At 48.5% G+C, this 17,347-nt stretch overlaps 1 protein-coding gene across 2 annotated transcripts in view; it reads left to right on the forward strand.

The window, feature by feature from the left end:
* Positions 1-17,347, forward strand: part of EPRS1 (glutamyl-prolyl-tRNA synthetase 1) — an 85,051-nt gene that overhangs the window by 3,786 nt on the left and 63,918 nt on the right. For both annotated transcript variants that reach the window (XM_077282246.1, XM_077282247.1), the window contains exon 2: positions 14,841-14,925. In XM_077282246.1, coding sequence (XP_077138361.1) covers positions 14,841-14,925 — 85 coding nt within the window. The remainder of the gene's footprint in view (positions 1-14,840; positions 14,926-17,347) is intronic.

Genomic DNA, 17,347 nt, shown 5'->3' on the forward strand with positions numbered 1-17,347 from the left:
ATTCTAGATAGATAATATAGTGTTTCAATTTGTGGTGTGGTATATGGCAGTATTATGTGGCAGTGTAGTGGGTGCTGTTATATGGCAGAGAAACGGGCAATGTGCTATAATGCGATGTAATGGGTGGTGTAGTATATGGCAGTTTAGTATTTGGCCGTGTAACTAGTGATGTACTATTGTGTGACAATCTAATGTTCAAGATAGTATTATATGGCGGTGTAACAAGTGATTTGGTATTATATGACCATGAAACATTTGATGCATTATATAGCGGTGTAACAGGTGGTGTGTTATTACATGGTGGTGTGTGTAATGTAGTATGGCGGTGTAACGTGTGATGTAGTCTTAGGCTGCCATCACACTATCAGTATTTGGTCAGTATTTTACATCAGTATTTGTAGCCAAAACCAGGAGTGGAACAATCAGAGGAAAAGTATAATAGAAACACGTCACCACTTCGTTATTTATCACCCACTCCTGGTTTTGGCTTATACTGATGTAAAATACTGACCAAATACTGCTAGTGTGACGGCAGCCTTACATGGTGGTGTGGTATTATATGGCGGTGTAACTTGTGATGTAGTATTACATGGTGATGTAGTATTATGGCGGTGTAGGTTTGATGTATTATTTGGCAGCGTAGCGTGCGGTGTGGTACATGGCAGTGTAACGTTTGATGTATTATATGGTGGTATAGTGTGTGATGTAGTATTATATGGCGGTGTAACGTGTGTTGTAGTATTATAGGGCGGAGTAGCGTGCGATGTATTATTTAGCTGAGTAGCGTGTGGTGTAGTAGTATCTGGTGGTGCGCAGTAGCGTGCAATGTAGTATTATATGGCAGAGTAGCGTGTGGTGTAGTATATGGCGGAGTAGCGTGTGGTGTAGTATATGGCGGAGTAGCGTGTGGTGTAGTATATGGCGGAGTAGCGTGTGGTGTAGTATATGGCGGAGTAGCGTGTGGTGTAGTATATGGCGGAGTAGCGTGTGGTGTAGTATATGGCGGAGTAGCGTGTGGTGTAGTATATGGCGGAGTAGCGTGTGGTGTAGTATATGGCGGAGTAGCTTGCGGTGTAGTGTTGTATGGCGGAGTAGCGTGTGATGTAGTATATGGCGGTGTATCGTGCGATGTAGTGTTGTATGGCGGAGTAGCGTGTGATGTATATGGCGGTGTATCGTGCGATGTAGTAGTATCTGGTGGTGTAGTATTGTATGGCGGAGTAGCGTGTGATGTAGTGTTATGGCGGAGTAGCGTGCGGTGTAGTAGTATCTGGTGGTGCGGTGTAGTATTATTTGGCGGTGCAGCGTGCGGTGTAGTATTATATGACGGTGTAGTATTATATGACGGTGTAGTGTCTGGCTGCACACAGTCAGTGCCAGAGCTGCTCTTTCCCGGCCCTTCCTGAGCAGGTTGCCTGTGATGTACACAGAGGGTTGTGATGAGCCGGTCGTGCGGTTTTGTCTCCTTACATGAGGTTGCATCATGCGGTGTCCTCGCTGATCCTCCCGTCCCATTATCCTCCTCCTTGCTCTGCTGGTGTCCTGTATTTCTGCACACATTACATTATCCATCCAGTGCAGGGTCCGGTGCAGCCTCCCCCCGAGGTCAGCCCTGAAGTCAGCGCCGGACATACACACTGCAGCGTGAACAAGCGTGACTTTATGCCTTTATCTGACCCATATATGTTATTACAGAATGTCAAAATGTAAATGTCGTCCTCAGAAAGGAGAACATCGCCGGGTCACCAGCGCTCCGAGCACTGTGAAGACCCGTGTCGGATTCAGGAGCACATTTTCTCCGATAGGGGCGAAGATGCAGCGCCTGAGTGTGAACACGGCTGTGCAGGGAGGTCCGCAGTGTCAGTCTGCACAACCCCTGTAACCCTTCCTGATAGGCTGTGATTGCTGCTGTTAACCCCTTAAATGCAGCTGCAGCATCAGCGGTGACTCTCCTATCATAGTGATCTGCGTCCTGAGTGTCAGCGGTGACTCCCCCATCGTAGTGATCTGTGTCCCGAGCGTCAGCGGTGACTCTCCCATCATAGTAATCTGCATCCTAAGTGTCAGCGGTGACTCTCCCATCGTAGTGATCTGCGTCCCGAGAGTCAGCGGTGACTGTCCCATCGTCATGATCTGCGTCCCGAGCGTCCGTGGTGACTCCCATTATAGTGATCTGCGTCTTGAGCGTCAGCGGTGACTCTCCCATCATAGTGATCTGGGTCCCGAGCGTCAGCGGTGACTCTTCCATCGTAGTGATCTGCATCCTGAGCGTCAGCGGTGACTCTCCCATCTTAGTGATCTGTGTCCCGAGCGTCAGTGGTGACTCTCCCATCGTAGTGATCTGCATCCCGAGAGTCAGCGGTGACTGTCCCATCGTCATGATCTTTGTCCCGAGCGTCCGTGGGGACTCCCATCATCGTGATCTGCGTTTTGAGCGTCAGCGGTGACTCTCCCATCGTAGTGATCTGGGTCCCGAGTGTCAGCGGTGGCTCTTCCATCGTAGTGATCTGCATCCTGAGCGTCAGCGGTGACTCTCCCATTGTCGTGATCTGCATCCTATGTGTCAGCGGTGACTCTCCCATCGTAGTGATCTGCGTCCCAAGTGTCGGTGGTGACTCTCATAGTGATCTGCGTCCCGAGTGTCAGCGGTGACTCTCCCATCGTAGTGATCTGCATCCTGAGCATCAGCGGTGACTCTCCCATCGTAGTGATCTGCATCCCAAGCATCAGCGGTGACTCTCCCATCGTAGTGATCTGCGTCCCGAGCATCAGCGGTGACTCTCCCATCGTAGTGATCTGCGTCCCGAGCATCAGCGGTGACTCTCCCATCGTAGTGATCTGCGTCCCGAGCATCAGCGGTGACTCTCCCATCATAGTGATCTGCGTCCCGAGCATCTACGGTGACTCTCCCATCGTAGTGATCTGCGTCCCGAGCGTCGGCGGTGACTCTCCCATCGTAGTGATCTGCGTCTTGAGCTGATTCTGGCAGTCCGGAATGTGTGGAGCAGAGGTGGAGGTGTGCATGCTCGACTTCTGCAGCTTTCAGTTGGGGTCCCGGACCCCTAACAATCAGCAAGTTATCTCCTATCCAATTGATAATGATACTGTCCCTTAAAGGACCATGAGGGGAGCTGTAACTCGCATTGTAGACCCCCCCTTCATTCAGAGTCCTGTGTTCAGGGGTCTGTGAGGACCTCACATCTAGCATGTTTTCTCCTATTCTGTGACTAGAATAAACCCTTTATCCTATGCCATCTACTATATAATTGTCTGAGGGTACTTCCGTCTGTCTGTCGCGGTTATTCGTTCGCTGATTGGTCTCGCCAGCTGCCTGTCATGGCTGCCGCTACCAATCAGCGACGCGCACAGTCTGGAAAAAAATGGCCGCTCCTTAGTCCCCGCACTCACTGCCCGGCGCCCGCATACACCCCTCCGGTCACCGCTCACACAGGGTTAATGCCAGCGGTAACGGACCGCGTTATGCCGCAGGTAACGCACTCCGTTACCGCCGCTATTAACCCTGTGTGTCCCCAACTTTGTACTATTGACGCTGCCTATGCGGCATCAATAGTACAAAATGTAATGTTAAAAATAATAAATACAAAAACAAAACCTGCTATACTCACCCTCTGTAGTCCGCTGCGCCGCCCGCCATCTTCCGTTGCAGGTTGCGGTGGCAAAGATGGTATGGCAGAAGGACCTGACGTGACATCACGGTCATGTGACCGCGACGTCATCACAGGTCCTGCGCTCATACCAACCCTGGGACCGGAAGCTGCCGTGGACTACAAGGGGCCCTCGGAAAGGTGAGTATATGTTTATTTTTTAACCTGTGACAAACGTGGCTGGGCAATATACTACGTGGCTCTGTGCTGTATACTACGTCGCTGTGCAATATACTACGTAAATGGGCAATATACTACATCGCTGGGCAATATACTACGTGCCTGGACAATGTACTACGTGGCTGGGCAATATACTACGTGGCTGGGCAATATACTACGTAAATGGGCAATATACTACATCGCTGGGCAATATACTACGTGGCTCTGTGCTGTATACTACGTCGCTGGGCAATATACTACGTAAATGGGCAATATACTACATCGCTGGGCAATATACTACGTGCCTGGACAATGTACTACGTGGCTGGGCAATATACTACGTGGCTGGGCAATATACTACGTGACTGGGCAATATACTACGTGACTGGGCAATATACTACGTGACTGGGCAATATACTACGTGGCTGGGCAATATACTACGTGACTGGGCAATATACTACGTGGACATACATATTCTAGAATACCCGATGCGTTAGAATCGGGCCACCATCTAGTCTATATATATATATATATATAATTGTCTAAGGGGTATTTCCGTCTTTCTGTCTGCAACTTCCGTCACGGAAATCCCGCGTCGCTGATTGGTCTCGCCAGCTGCCTGTCATGGCTGCCGCGACCAATCAGCGACGGGCACAGTCCGATTAGTCCCTCCCTACTCCCCTGCAGTCAGTGCCGGCGTCCTCTCCATACACCCCTCCGGTCACCTCACACAGGGTTAATGCCAGCGGTAACGGACCGCGTTATGGCGCGGGTAACGCACTCCGTTACCGCTGCTATTAACCCTGTGTGTCCCCAACTCTTTACTATTGATGCTGCCTATGCAGCATCAATAGTAAAAAGATGTAATGTTAAAAATAATAAAAAAACAAAAAACCTGCTATTCTCACCTTCCGTCGTCCGACAATGCGCTCGCGCCTGCCGCCATCTTTTGTTCCCAGAGATGCATTGCCGCTAAGTCTTCTGGGTAGTTTCGCAATGCATCCTGGGAATGGAAGATGGCGGCAGCCGCGCGCGCGCATCGCCAGAGCTTCGCTGGATCCCGGCGGGTGAGTATATAACTATTTTTTTATTTTAATTATTTTTTTAACAGGGATATGGTGCCCACACTGCTAAATACTATGAGGGCTGTGTTATATACTGTGTGGGCTGCGTTATATACTACATGGCTGCTATACGTATACTGCGTGTGCTGTGCTATATACTATGTGGGCTGTGCTATATACTATGTGGGCAATGTTATATACTGCTTGGGCTGTGTTATATACAGCGTGGGCTGTGCAATATACTACGTGCCCTGTGTTATATACTGCGTGGCCTGTGTTATATACTATGTGCCCTGTGTTATATACTGCGTGCCCTGTTATATACTGCGTGCCCTGTTATATACTGCGTGCCCTGTTATATACTGCGTGCCCTGTTATATACTGCGTGCCCTGTTATATACTGCGTGCCCTGTTATATACTGCGTGCCCTGTTATATACTGCGTGCCCTGTTATATACTGCGTGCCCTGTTATATACTGCGTGCCCTGTTATATACTGCGTGCCCTGTGTTATATACTGCGTGCCCTGTGTTATATACTGCGTGCCCTGTGTTATATACTGCGTGCCCTGTGTTATATACTGCGTGCCCTGTGTTATATACTGCGTGCCCTGTGTTATATACTGCGTGCCCTGTGTTATATACTGCGTGCCCTGTGTTATATACTGCGTGCCCTGTGTTATATACTGCGTGCCCTGTTATATACTGCGTGCCCTGTTATATACTGCGTGCCCTGTTATATACTGCGTGCCCTGTTATATACTGCGTGCCCTGTTATATACTGCGTGCCCTGTTATATACTGCGTGCCCTGTTATATACTGCGTGCCCTGTTATATACTGCGTGCCCTGTTATATACTGCGTGCCCTGTTATATACTGCGTGCCCTGTTATATACTGCGTGCCCTGTTATATACTGCGTGCCCTGTTATATACTGCGTGCCCTGTGTTATATACTGCGTGCCCTGTGTTATATACTGCGTGCCCTGTGTTATATACTGCGTGCCCTGTGTTATATACTGCGTGCCCTGTGTTATATACTGCGTGCCCTGTGTTATATACTGCGTGCCCTGTGTTATATACTGCGTGCCCTGTGTTATATACTGCGTGCCCTGTGTTATATACTGCGTGCCCTGTGTTATATACTGCGTGCCCTGTGTTATATACTGCGTGCCCTGTGTTATATACTGCGTGCCCTGTGTTATATACTGCGTGCCCTGTGTTATATACTGCGTGCCCTGTGTTATATACTGCGTGCCCTGTGTTATATACTGCGTGCCCTGTGTTATATACTGCGTGCCCTGTGTTATATACTGCGTGCCCTGTGTTATATACTGCGTGCCCTGTGTTATATACTGCGTGCCCTGTGTTATATACTGCGTGCCCTGTGTTATATACTGCGTGCCCTGTGTTATATACTGCGTGCCCTGTGTTATATACTGCGTGCCCTGTGTTATATACTGCGTGCCCTGTGTTATATACTGCGTGCCCTGTGTTATATACTGCGTGCCCTGTGTTATATACTGCGTGCCCTGTGTTATATACTGCGTGCCCTGTGTTATATACTGCGTGCCCTGTGTTATATACTGCGTGCCCTGTGTTATATACTGCGTGCCCTGTGTTATATACTGCGTGCCCTGTGTTATATACTGCGTGCCCTGTGTTATATACTGCGTGCCCTGTGTTATATACTGCGTGCCCTGTGTTATATACTGCGTGCCCTGTGTTATATACTGCGTGCCCTGTGTTATATACTGCGTGCCCTGTGTTATATACTGCGTGCCCTGTGTTATATACTGCGTGCCCTGTGTTATATACTGCGTGCCCTGTGTTATATACTGCGTGCCCTGTGTTATATACTGCGTGCCCTGTGTTATATACTGCGTGCCCTGTGTTATATACTGCGTGCCCTGTGTTATATACTGCGTGCCCTGTGTTATATACTGCGTGCCCTGTGTTATATACTGCGTGCCCTGTGTTATATACTGCGTGCCCTGTGTTATATACTGCGTGCCCTGTGTTATATACTGCGTGCCCTGTGTTATATACTGCGTGCCCTGTGTTATATACTGCGTGCCCTGTGTTATATACTGCGTGCCCTGTGTTATATACTGCGTGCCCTGTGTTATATACTGCGTGCCCTGTGTTATATACTGCGTGCCCTGTGTTATATACTGCGTGCCCTGTGTTATATACTGCGTGCCCTGTGTTATATACTGCGTGCCCTGTGTTATATACTGCGTGCCCTGTGTTATATACTGCGTGCCCTGTGTTATATACTGTTTGGGCTGTGTTATATGCTGCGTGGGCTGTACTAACGCATCGGGTATTCTGCAATATGTATGTATGTATATAGCGGCCACATAGTATATAGTACAGGCCACGTAGTATTTATCTGCTATATACTACATGGCTCCTATGTACTACGTGGCCTGTGCTATATACTGTGTGGCTGCTATATACATACATACATACATACATACATACATACATACATACATACATACATACATACATACATACATACATACATACATATATATTCTAGAATACCCGATGCGTTAGAATCGGGCCACCATCTAGTGTATTATATGGGAAGACCACCTAAGTAAGTTTAGTTTTAGGGGCTATTTACATTTGACCCTCCCCAGCCCATCAATTTTCCTTACCACGGATCTACCCTTTTAAATCTTGTGTCCGTCTTTGACCCTTTTGCCCAGTAATGTAATTTTACATGGAGTCCTCTTGACTTTTTCTCCTACAAACATTGATCAGGAGTTGATTAATGGCCGGAGCTTATACATAATGGATTTCTGCTCGCAATCTTACTCTAAAGCCAGACTGCAGTTTGGGAGGACACTAATGGATTCCGGTAAATGACTCGGCTTTATCGTACGATGGGGATTCACTTGCCTCAATCAGTCCTGCAAGAAGGGTCTGCAGCAGAATCAAGAAGTGGCCAATTATTCCAGCGCTTTAAAATTATAAAATGAAGCCACTTTGCAAAAAGTTTTAACTAAAAGTTGTCCAGTAATGTATCTGTGTATAGAGTCCTTATAACACAGGGGTGGGGAACCTTTTTTTCTGCTAAGGACCATTCTTTTTGGTGCAGCTGTGATGTTAGGCGGTACGGAGGATGTTGCGCTCACAGGATTGCGTCAGTCTGGAGCGCACTCAACACTATGCGATGATAAGTTTTGTAAGCAACTCGCAGACATACGTTGTTCCGAACTCTGATACATATTTCAATGCATTTCTACTCAAAGTGGAAATTAATCACTGCTCGTGTAATATTTATACAACTCAAGCAGTGGAAGGTCTGCAGTATACATAACATAGATGAGGAGATTGCTGTATATACATCGCGTGGGAGACGCCGAGACTGTTGTACGTACATCGCGTGGGAGACGCCGAGGCTGCTGTATGTGTATCGCGTGGGAGACGCCGAGACTGTTGTACGTACATCGCGTGGGAGACGCCGAGACTGTTGTACGTACATCGCGTGGGAGACGCCGAGACTGTTGTACGTACATCGCGTGGGAGACGCCGAGACTGTTGTACGTACATCGTGTGGGAGACGCCGAGACTGTTGTACGTGCATCGCATGGGAGACGCCGAGGCTTCTGTATGTGTATCGCGTGGGAGACGCCGAGACTGTTGTATGTACATCGCGTGGGACACGCCGAGACTGTTGTACGTACATCGCGTGGGAGATGCCGAGACTGTTGTACGTGCATCGCGTGGGAGACGCCGAGACTGTTGTACGTACATCGCGTGGGAGATGCCGAGACTGCTGTATGTACATCGCGTGGGAGACGCCGAGACTGCTGTTGTACATCGCGAGGGAGACGCAGAGACTGTTGTATGTACATCGTGGGAGCACAGAGCACAAAGAATGTCCTGAAACTGGCAGTGTTTGGCGTCTGCATTTAATTCAGCGTTGCGTGCGCCGCATTGTTCAATAATGAATAGAGCGTAGAGTAAGGAAGAATCAAAGGGCTAGAGACCTTGAAAATTGGATTAGCCGCCAAAGCACTCGGGCCCACAGTTATCTGCCAAGAGCCAGAGGAGTTGACATCACTGGTTGTAAACAGTCCATGGGTCCGTGTTAAGGTGGCAGTCTTATAAATCAGTGTTCAACCTGTTTGGTTTTTTTTTTTGTATGGAGAACTTGTATGAACAGTTTTTCATTTTCCACAATGGCACAAGAAATAAAAGGATTTGTCCATAAAGTCCTTTCTTTATCACTCTCCTTGTTTTCAGACGAGACTTTGTAAACCTGTGTGTGTGGGGTTGAGGGATTCGTCGTCTTTTCATAAAGCTGCTCCAAGCTCCGGAGTACGGAACTCAGGAATAACTTTGAAAAGTTGTTACTGTCGGCTGACTTTCTCGGTTGTTTCCTTTGCGAGACTGTTCTTAGGCCGGGTGCACACAGTCAGAAATCGGCAGCGCTTTGGACAGCACATGTCCGCTGTTTCCAAAGCTCTGCTGGCTTTTGAACGCAGGTGATTCCACATGTAATCATTTAACCGTGCGGAGTCACCGCATCCAATACATTGTACGGTGAGATTTATCTTATGGAGACTGAGCGTCTCCGCAAGATAAATAGACATGCTGCGGTCTGGAAGGACGCGCCGCATGTCCGTCTCCGCTGGTAAGCCGCGGCCATCGGTGCACGCATAGTGGACATGGGATTTCTTGAAATACCATCCACTATGCCGTAACTTCTGGATGCTGCGGATGTATGCAGCGTCCAGCCCACAGCGTTTACTGACCGTGGGAACATACCCTTATAGTGGGGCAAATAAAACAACAACAAAACCTTCAGTGTTGCTTGTTAAGTAGGAGAATGCAGGGTTTGCCCTGGAAAAACCTGTTCTGCATGTACACGACTGGAATGCTCCTGATGTAATATTCTGATCACTCAGAAGCTCATTGACATCAGAATGTGTTCTCAGAAAAGGGCTGTTGTTTCTAAGGGTTATTTTTATTTTTTTATATTACTGTGTGTATGAAAAAAAGGAAAATCTTGCAATTTTTTTTACACTGGCCACTAGATTTATTTATAGTCACTTTTTGTTAGGTACTTGGATAGAGGTGTTATCAGCCATTGTACAGGAGGAGGAGGAGGTGAGCTGTGACATCACCTATTGTGAATGGTGGATCCTGTGTTATCTACTGTATATAGAGGTGTTATCAGTCATTGTACAGGAGGAGGAGGTGAGCTGTGACATCACCTATTGTGTATGATGGATCCTGTTATCTACTGTATATAGAGGTGTTATCAGTCATTGTACAGGAGGAGGAGGTGAGCTGTGACATCACCTATTGTGTCATCTAACTTGCTCTTTGACAATCTACAATCTGGTTTCCGCCCCCATCACTCAACTGAGACAGCCCTGACCAAAATCACTAACGACCTACTTACAGCCAAAGCTAACAGACAATACTCTGTACTCCTCCTTCTAGACCTGTCCTCTGCTTTCGACACAGTTGACCACTTCCACCTACTACAGATCCTCTCCTCCTTTGGCATCAAAGACCTCGCCCTATCCTGGATCTCCTCGTACCTTTCCAACCGCACATTCAGCGTCTCCCACTCCCACACTACCTCCTCATCCCACCCTCTCTCTGTTGGAGTCCCCCAAGGCTCTGTTATAGGACCCCTACTCTTCTCAGTCTATACACTTGGCCTGGGACAACTCATTAAGTCACATGGATTCCAGTATCCACCTGTATGCTGATGACACTCAGATCTCCCTTTCTGGCCCTGACGTCACCGCACTGCTGTCCAGAATCCCAGAGTGTCTATCAGCCATATCCTCCTCCTTCTCCTCTCGCTTCCTCAAACCCAATGTGGACAAATCTGAACTCATCATCTTTCCTCCATCCCATAGATCTTCCTTACCTGACCTATCTATTGCAATTAACGACATCATGCTTTCCCCTGTACCCAAAGTCCGCTGCCTTGGAGTAACCTTTGACTCTGCCCTGTCCTTCAAACCGCACATCCGAGCTCTTTCCACCTCCTGTCGCCTCCAGCTCAAAAATATCTCCAGAATCCGTCCTTTCCTCAACCGTCAATCTACTAAAATGCTTGTGCATGCCCTCATCATCTCCCGCCTTGACTACTGCAACACCCTCCTCTGTGGCCTCCCTGCTAACACCCTTGCACCTCTCCAGTCCATCCTTAACTCTGCTGCCCGACTAATCCATCTCTCCCCTCGCTCCTCCGCTTCCCCCCTCTGCAAATCTCTTCACTGGCTCCCATTCCCTCAGCGTATCCAGTTCAAATTACTAATACTGACCTACAAGGCCATCCATAACCTGTCTCCTCCATATATCTCTGATCTAATCTCCCAATATCTTCCCTCACGCAATCTCCGGTCCTCCCAAGGCCTCCTTCTCTCCTCCACACTTATTCGCTCCTCAAACAACCGCCTCCAAGACTTCTCCTGAATGTCCCCCATCCTCTGGAATTCTTTACCCCAACACGTCCGACTATCAACCACATTCGGATCCTTCAGAAGGAACCTTAAATCCCACCTCTTCAGGAAAGCCTACAGCCTGCACTGACCCCGCTACCTCCTCATCACCACCGGAGATACCGCCTCACCTTCCCCACCGTTCTGTAGAATGTAACCCCGCAAGGGCAGGGTCCTCGCCCCTCTGTATCAGTCTGTCATTGTTAGTTTACTGTAAGTGATATCTGTTATTTGTATGTAACCCCTTCTCATGTACAGCACCATGGAATCAATGGTGCTATATAAATAAATAATAATAATATTTGTGTATGGTGGATCCTGTGTTATCTACTGTATATAGAGGTGTTATCAGTCATTATACAGGAGGAGGAGGTGAGCTGTGATATCACCTATTGTGAATGATGGATCCTGTGTTATCTGCTGTATATAGAGGTGTTATCAGTCATTATACAGGAGGAGGAGGTGAGCTGTGACATCACCTATTGTGTATGGTGGATCCTGTTATCTACTGTATATAGAGGTGTTATCAGTCATTGTACAGGAGGAGGAGGTGAGCTGTGATATCACCTATTGTGAATGGTGGGTCCTGTGTCATCTGCTGTATATAGAGATGTTATCAGTCATTGTGCAGGAGGAGGAGGTGAGCTGTGACATCACCTATTGTGAATGGTGGGTCCTGTGTCATCTGCTGTATATAGAGATGTTATCAGTCATTGTACAGGAGGAGGAGGTGAGCTGTGATATCACCTATTGTGAATGGTGGATCCTGTGTTATAGTGGAGTTATCTGTTATTGTAATCCTTTCTGTGATGAAATGAGACTTCTGAAATGTCACCTGTACAGAACAGCAATTATTAATCTAGTATTGGACTGAGTGACCAATATGAAAACTGTAAGATTTAAGACCGTTTTATTTTTATTTAAAGAAGGTGATATGAATAAATAATGCAGATAATATAAAGCTGTAGGCTGCCACATTTTACCTGCGTATAGTCAAATAACAAGCATAACAGACACTTCTCAGTGATAACGTGGCGGTATGGACAATTCCTTTTAATAAGATGATTACAGTCTGTTCTTGCTGGGCTGGCAGCAAGCGCCATCACAGGAGAAATGAAGCATTACACGGGGCCCATTAGTTGTAATTCAGGTCACCAGTGAAGGAATCAGCAATGTGATCTCATGACAGTAAGGCTTCTATCACACTTCCGGTTTTACAATCTGCACAGGGTCCGTCAAAATGTTGAAATGACGGATCCCGTGCAGATTGTAAAAAACGGGTGCACTGGGCCGGTTTTTCTGACGGACCCGTCGAAGCTATGTGCACCTGTTGTGTATGCGTCTTCGCAACGGTTTTCTGCTGCGAAAACGCATACACAACACAACCCAGGTTAAAAAATAAAAAATCGCAATATTCTCACCTTCCGGCGTCCCGCTCAGCGTTAGCGATGCTCCCGATACTCCTGGCAGCTGCCGTTCCCAGTAATGCTTTTCGTGCAATGACCTCTGATGACGTAGCCGTCTCACGAGACCGCGACGTCATCGGGTCATTTTGCAATGCATTACTGGGAACGGCAGCTGCCGGGAGCATCACGAGCATCGGTAACGCTGAGCGGGACGCCGGAAGGTGAGAATATTGCGATATTTTTTTTTTTTTTTTTTCCATTTTTTATTATTATTTTTAACATTATATCTTGTTACTATTGATGCTGCATAGGCAGAGAGAGAGAGCGACATTGTAATACAACCAGCCCACCTTTCCTCCCCTGAAAGATGAGGATTAGGCATGTTAAAACGTATCTGTCATTTCTGGGGATGTTTCAGAGAGTATTGTGCACACACATCTGCCATCGGGGTAACTCAGTGCTCCGTGCTAGGCCCTCTCCTCTCCTTATACATTTGGTTTCCAGTATAATCTCTAGGCTGACGACACCCAACTATAGACATGGCCTCCTGACATCACCCCCACTCTAATGCAAAATACCAGGGGTTGTCTGTCCGCTGTCTCTAACATCATGTCCTTCCTCTGTCACTGAATCTCTCTAAAACTTAACTCCTTGTCTCCTCCCTCTACTAATCGAACTATACCTGATATTGCAATTACCTTGGAGGGTTCAACCATTCACTTTCCTTTATTCCCCATCCGATCATTTACTCACTCATGTTACCTGAATTTTTTAAAATATCTACAGATTCCGACCTTTTCTCACCTTTGAAGCTGCAAAAACCCTTACTGTCACTATTATTCTCTCGTCAGGACTACTGCAGCTCTCTTCTGATCGGTCTCCCTCTAACTAAACTTCTCTCCAATCCATCCTGAATGCGGCAGCCAGGGTTGTATTTCTGTCCAGATGCTACACCGTCGCCTCCACCCTGTGCCAGCCATTGCACTGGTTACTCATTCGCTACAAAATAGAATACAAATTCTCTCTCGCCAACAATCTCTCCACAGTTCTGCTCTTCCCTACATCTCTCGTCTGTCGCCTTACCCATGCTCTTCATTCTGCAACTGATCTAAGACTAACATCCTCCATAATCCGAACCTTTAACCTCCATCTCCAAGACTTCTCTCGTGCTGCACCACTTTTCTGGAATTCACTACCCCAAACGAGCTGACTTAATTCCTAACCCCCATGTTTAAGAGTGCTTTAAAAGCAGGTCTCTTTAGACAAGGCTATTATCGCAACTCACTAACATAACTCTCCTCTGCTCCTTCCTTCTAAATGTTAATCATAATCTGCTCCTGCCTATTCATCCTCCATGCATCCAATTACTAACGATAACTGAACTTAGACAAATACTGACGACCAGATCATGCAACTGAGCAGTGTATCTGTGAATCCGTCTCTTACAGTGAGATAAACACTTACTAGAAAATAGCAGCATGATCTGTTTGTCTCTCCATGGGCCAGTTATCACATTGTGCTCTTCTCATCTCCATAAATTTCTATCGGCGGCTGTAATCTGATACTGTCTTGCATTGTCCCCTATAGACTTTAGCTACGAGTTTAGGTGACAGAGAAGAGGCTCTTAAATGGAGAAAGAAGCAGATTTCCTTGATAAGATATGTTGCAGAGTTTCTTATCATTTGTAATGTTGGTTTATGAAAAGTTTGTTGAAACCTCTGTTGTGCGCAGATAGATGCGATAGAAGTTTTGCAAGACTAAGGTCAGACTACTTTGGTTATGTTTGCTGTCTGTAACCATGGAGACTGATATGTCTGCATACAGGCTGTATACGCCAAAGGTTAGGATATTGTTAGCGAGCACATGTCGAAATCTATCACCCTTTGAAGTGTGATTGGATTGGAGTTGGTGGGGCCCATACACATAAGATCTTCCTCAGAGACAGTCTATACCGCAGCGTTCTTCTGACTCTGCTCGTTACACCACTCACATCAGCGATGGCCGGAATTCTCTTGCTTTTGTTCTTGTTGATTAATTTTTATCTGTGTTATTTCTTTTATTTCAGCCGTATTGTGGACTGTGGAACATCTAAAAGGCAAAGTAGAGATCAATGTGGAGGACGGGAAAGAAACTGCCCTGCGCGTGTCTAAGTGAGCGCACTTTTTCTTCCTATAGTTAATTTTTTTTTTTTGTTTTATACTCATACTTTACATGAATTGTCTGTCGTGTCTCCTATGTAAGGGTAGTCTGGAGTAATGGTGGGAACACGTAGTTCGCGATTTAATAGTATCCTATGGTTTGATTCCAAATTTTCCTGGAAAAAGCAGCTTACTGCTGACAGGACCCAGAGAGGCCGAGAGCTCTGCTCCCCCCACTCATAGAGAGCCTGTGAGTCCTGCTCCCCCCACTCATAGAGCGAGCCTGAGAGTCCTGCTCCCCCCACTCATAGAGCGAGCCTGAGAGTCCTGCTCCCCCCACTCATAGAGAGCCTGTGAGTCCTGCTCCCCCCACTCATAGAGAGCCTGTGAGTCCTGCTCCCCCCACTCATAGAGCGAGTCTGTGAGTCCTGCTCCCCCAACTCATATAGAGAGAGCCTGTGAGTCCTGCTCCCCAACTCAGAGAGAGCCTGTGAGCCCTGCTCCCCCAACTCTTAGAGAGCCTGTGAGTCGTGCTCCCCAACTCATAGAGAGCCTGTGAGTAGTGCTCCCCAACTCATAGAGAGCCTGTGAGTCGTGCTCCCCAACTCATAGAGAGCCTGTGAGTCGTGCTCCCCAACTCATAGAGAGCCTGTGAGTCGTGCTCCCCAACTCATAGAGAGCCTGTGAGTCGTGCTCCCCAACTCATAGAGAGCCTGTGAGTCGTGCTCCCCAACTCATAGAGAGCCTGTGAGTCGTGCTCCCCAACTCATAGAGAGCCTGTGAGTCGTGCTCCCCAACTCATAGAGAGCCTGTGAGTCGTGCTCCCCAACTCATAGAGAGCCTGTGAGTCGTGCTCCCCAACTCATAGAGAGCCTGTGAGTCGTGCTCCCCAACTCATAGAGAGCCTGTGAGTCGTGCTCCCCAACTCATAGAGAGCCTGTGAGTCGTGCTCCCCAACTCATAGAGAGCCTGTGAGTCCTGCTCCCCAACTCATAGAGAGCCTGAGAGTCCTGCTCCCCCCACTCATAGAGAGCCTGTGAGTCCTGCTCCCCCCACTCATAGAGCGAGCATGTGAGTCGTGCTCCCCAACTCATAGAGAGCCTGTGAGTCGTGCTCCCCAACTCATAGAGAGCCTGTGAGTCGTGCTCCCCAACTCATAGAGAGCCTGTGAGTCGTGCTCCCCAACTCATAGAGAGCCTGTGAGTCGTGCTCCCCAACTCATAGAGAGCCTGTGAGTCGTGCTCCCCAACTCATAGAGAGCCTGTGAGTCGTGCTCCCCAACTCAGAGAGAGCCTGTGAGTCGTGCTCCCCAACTCAGAGAGAGCCTGTGAGTCGTGCTCCCCAACTCAGAGAGAGCCTGTGAGTCGTGCTCCCCAACTCAGAGAGAGCCTGTGAGTCGTGCTCCCCAACTCAGAGAGAGCCTGTGAGTCGTGCTCCCCAACTCAGAGAGAGCCTGTGAGTCGTGCTCCCCAACTCAGAGAGAGCCTGTGAGTCGTGCTCCCCAACTCAGAGAGAGCCTGTGAGTCGTGCTCCCCAACTCAGAGAGAGCCTGTGAGTCGTGCTCCCCAACTCAGAGAGAGCCTGTGAGTCGTGCTCCCCAACTCAGAGAGAGCCTGTGAGTCGTGCTCCCCAACTCAGAGAGAGCCTGTGAGTCGTGCTCCCCAACTCAGAGAGAGCCTGTGAGTCGTGCTCCCCAACTCAGAGAGAGCCTGTGAGTCGTGCTCCCCAACTCAGAGAGAGCCTGTGAGTCGTGCTCCCCAACTCAGAGAGAGCCTGTGAGTCGTGCTCCCCAACTCAGAGAGAGCCTGTGAGTCGTGCTCCCCAACTCAGAGAGAGCCTGTGAGTCGTGCTCCCCAACTCAGAGAGAGCCTGTGAGTCGTGCTCCCCAACTCAGAGAGAGCCTGTGAGTCGTGCTCCCCAACTCAGAGAGAGCCTGTGAGTCGTGCTCCCCAACTCAGAGAGAGCCTGTGAGTCGTGCTCCCCAACTCAGAGAGAGCCTGTGAGTCGTGCTCCCCAACTCAGAGAGAGCCTGTGAGTCGTGCTCCCCAACTCAGAGAGAGCCTGTGAGTCGTGCTCCCCAACTCAGAGAGAGCCTGTGAGTCGTGCTCCCCAACTCAGAGAGAGCCTGTGAGTCGTGCTCCCCAACTCAGAGAGAGCCTGTGAGTCGTGCTCCCCAACTCAGAGAGAGCCTGTGAGTCGTGCTCCCCAACTCAGAGAGAGCCTGTGAGTCGTGCTCCCCAACTCAGAGAGAGCCTGTGAGTCGTGCTCCCCAACTCAGAGAGAGCCTGTGAGTCGTGCTCCCCAACTCAGAGAGAGCCTGTGAGTCGTGCTCCCCAACTCAGAGAGAGCCTGTGAGTCGTGCTCCCCAACTCAGAGAGAGCCTGTGAGTCGTGCTCCCCAACTCAGAGAGAGCCTGTGAGTCGTGCTCCCCAAC

This window comes from Ranitomeya variabilis, chromosome 2 (assembly GCF_051348905.1).
Source record: "Ranitomeya variabilis isolate aRanVar5 chromosome 2, aRanVar5.hap1, whole genome shotgun sequence".
Classification (NCBI taxonomy): domain Eukaryota; kingdom Metazoa; phylum Chordata; class Amphibia; order Anura; family Dendrobatidae; genus Ranitomeya; species Ranitomeya variabilis.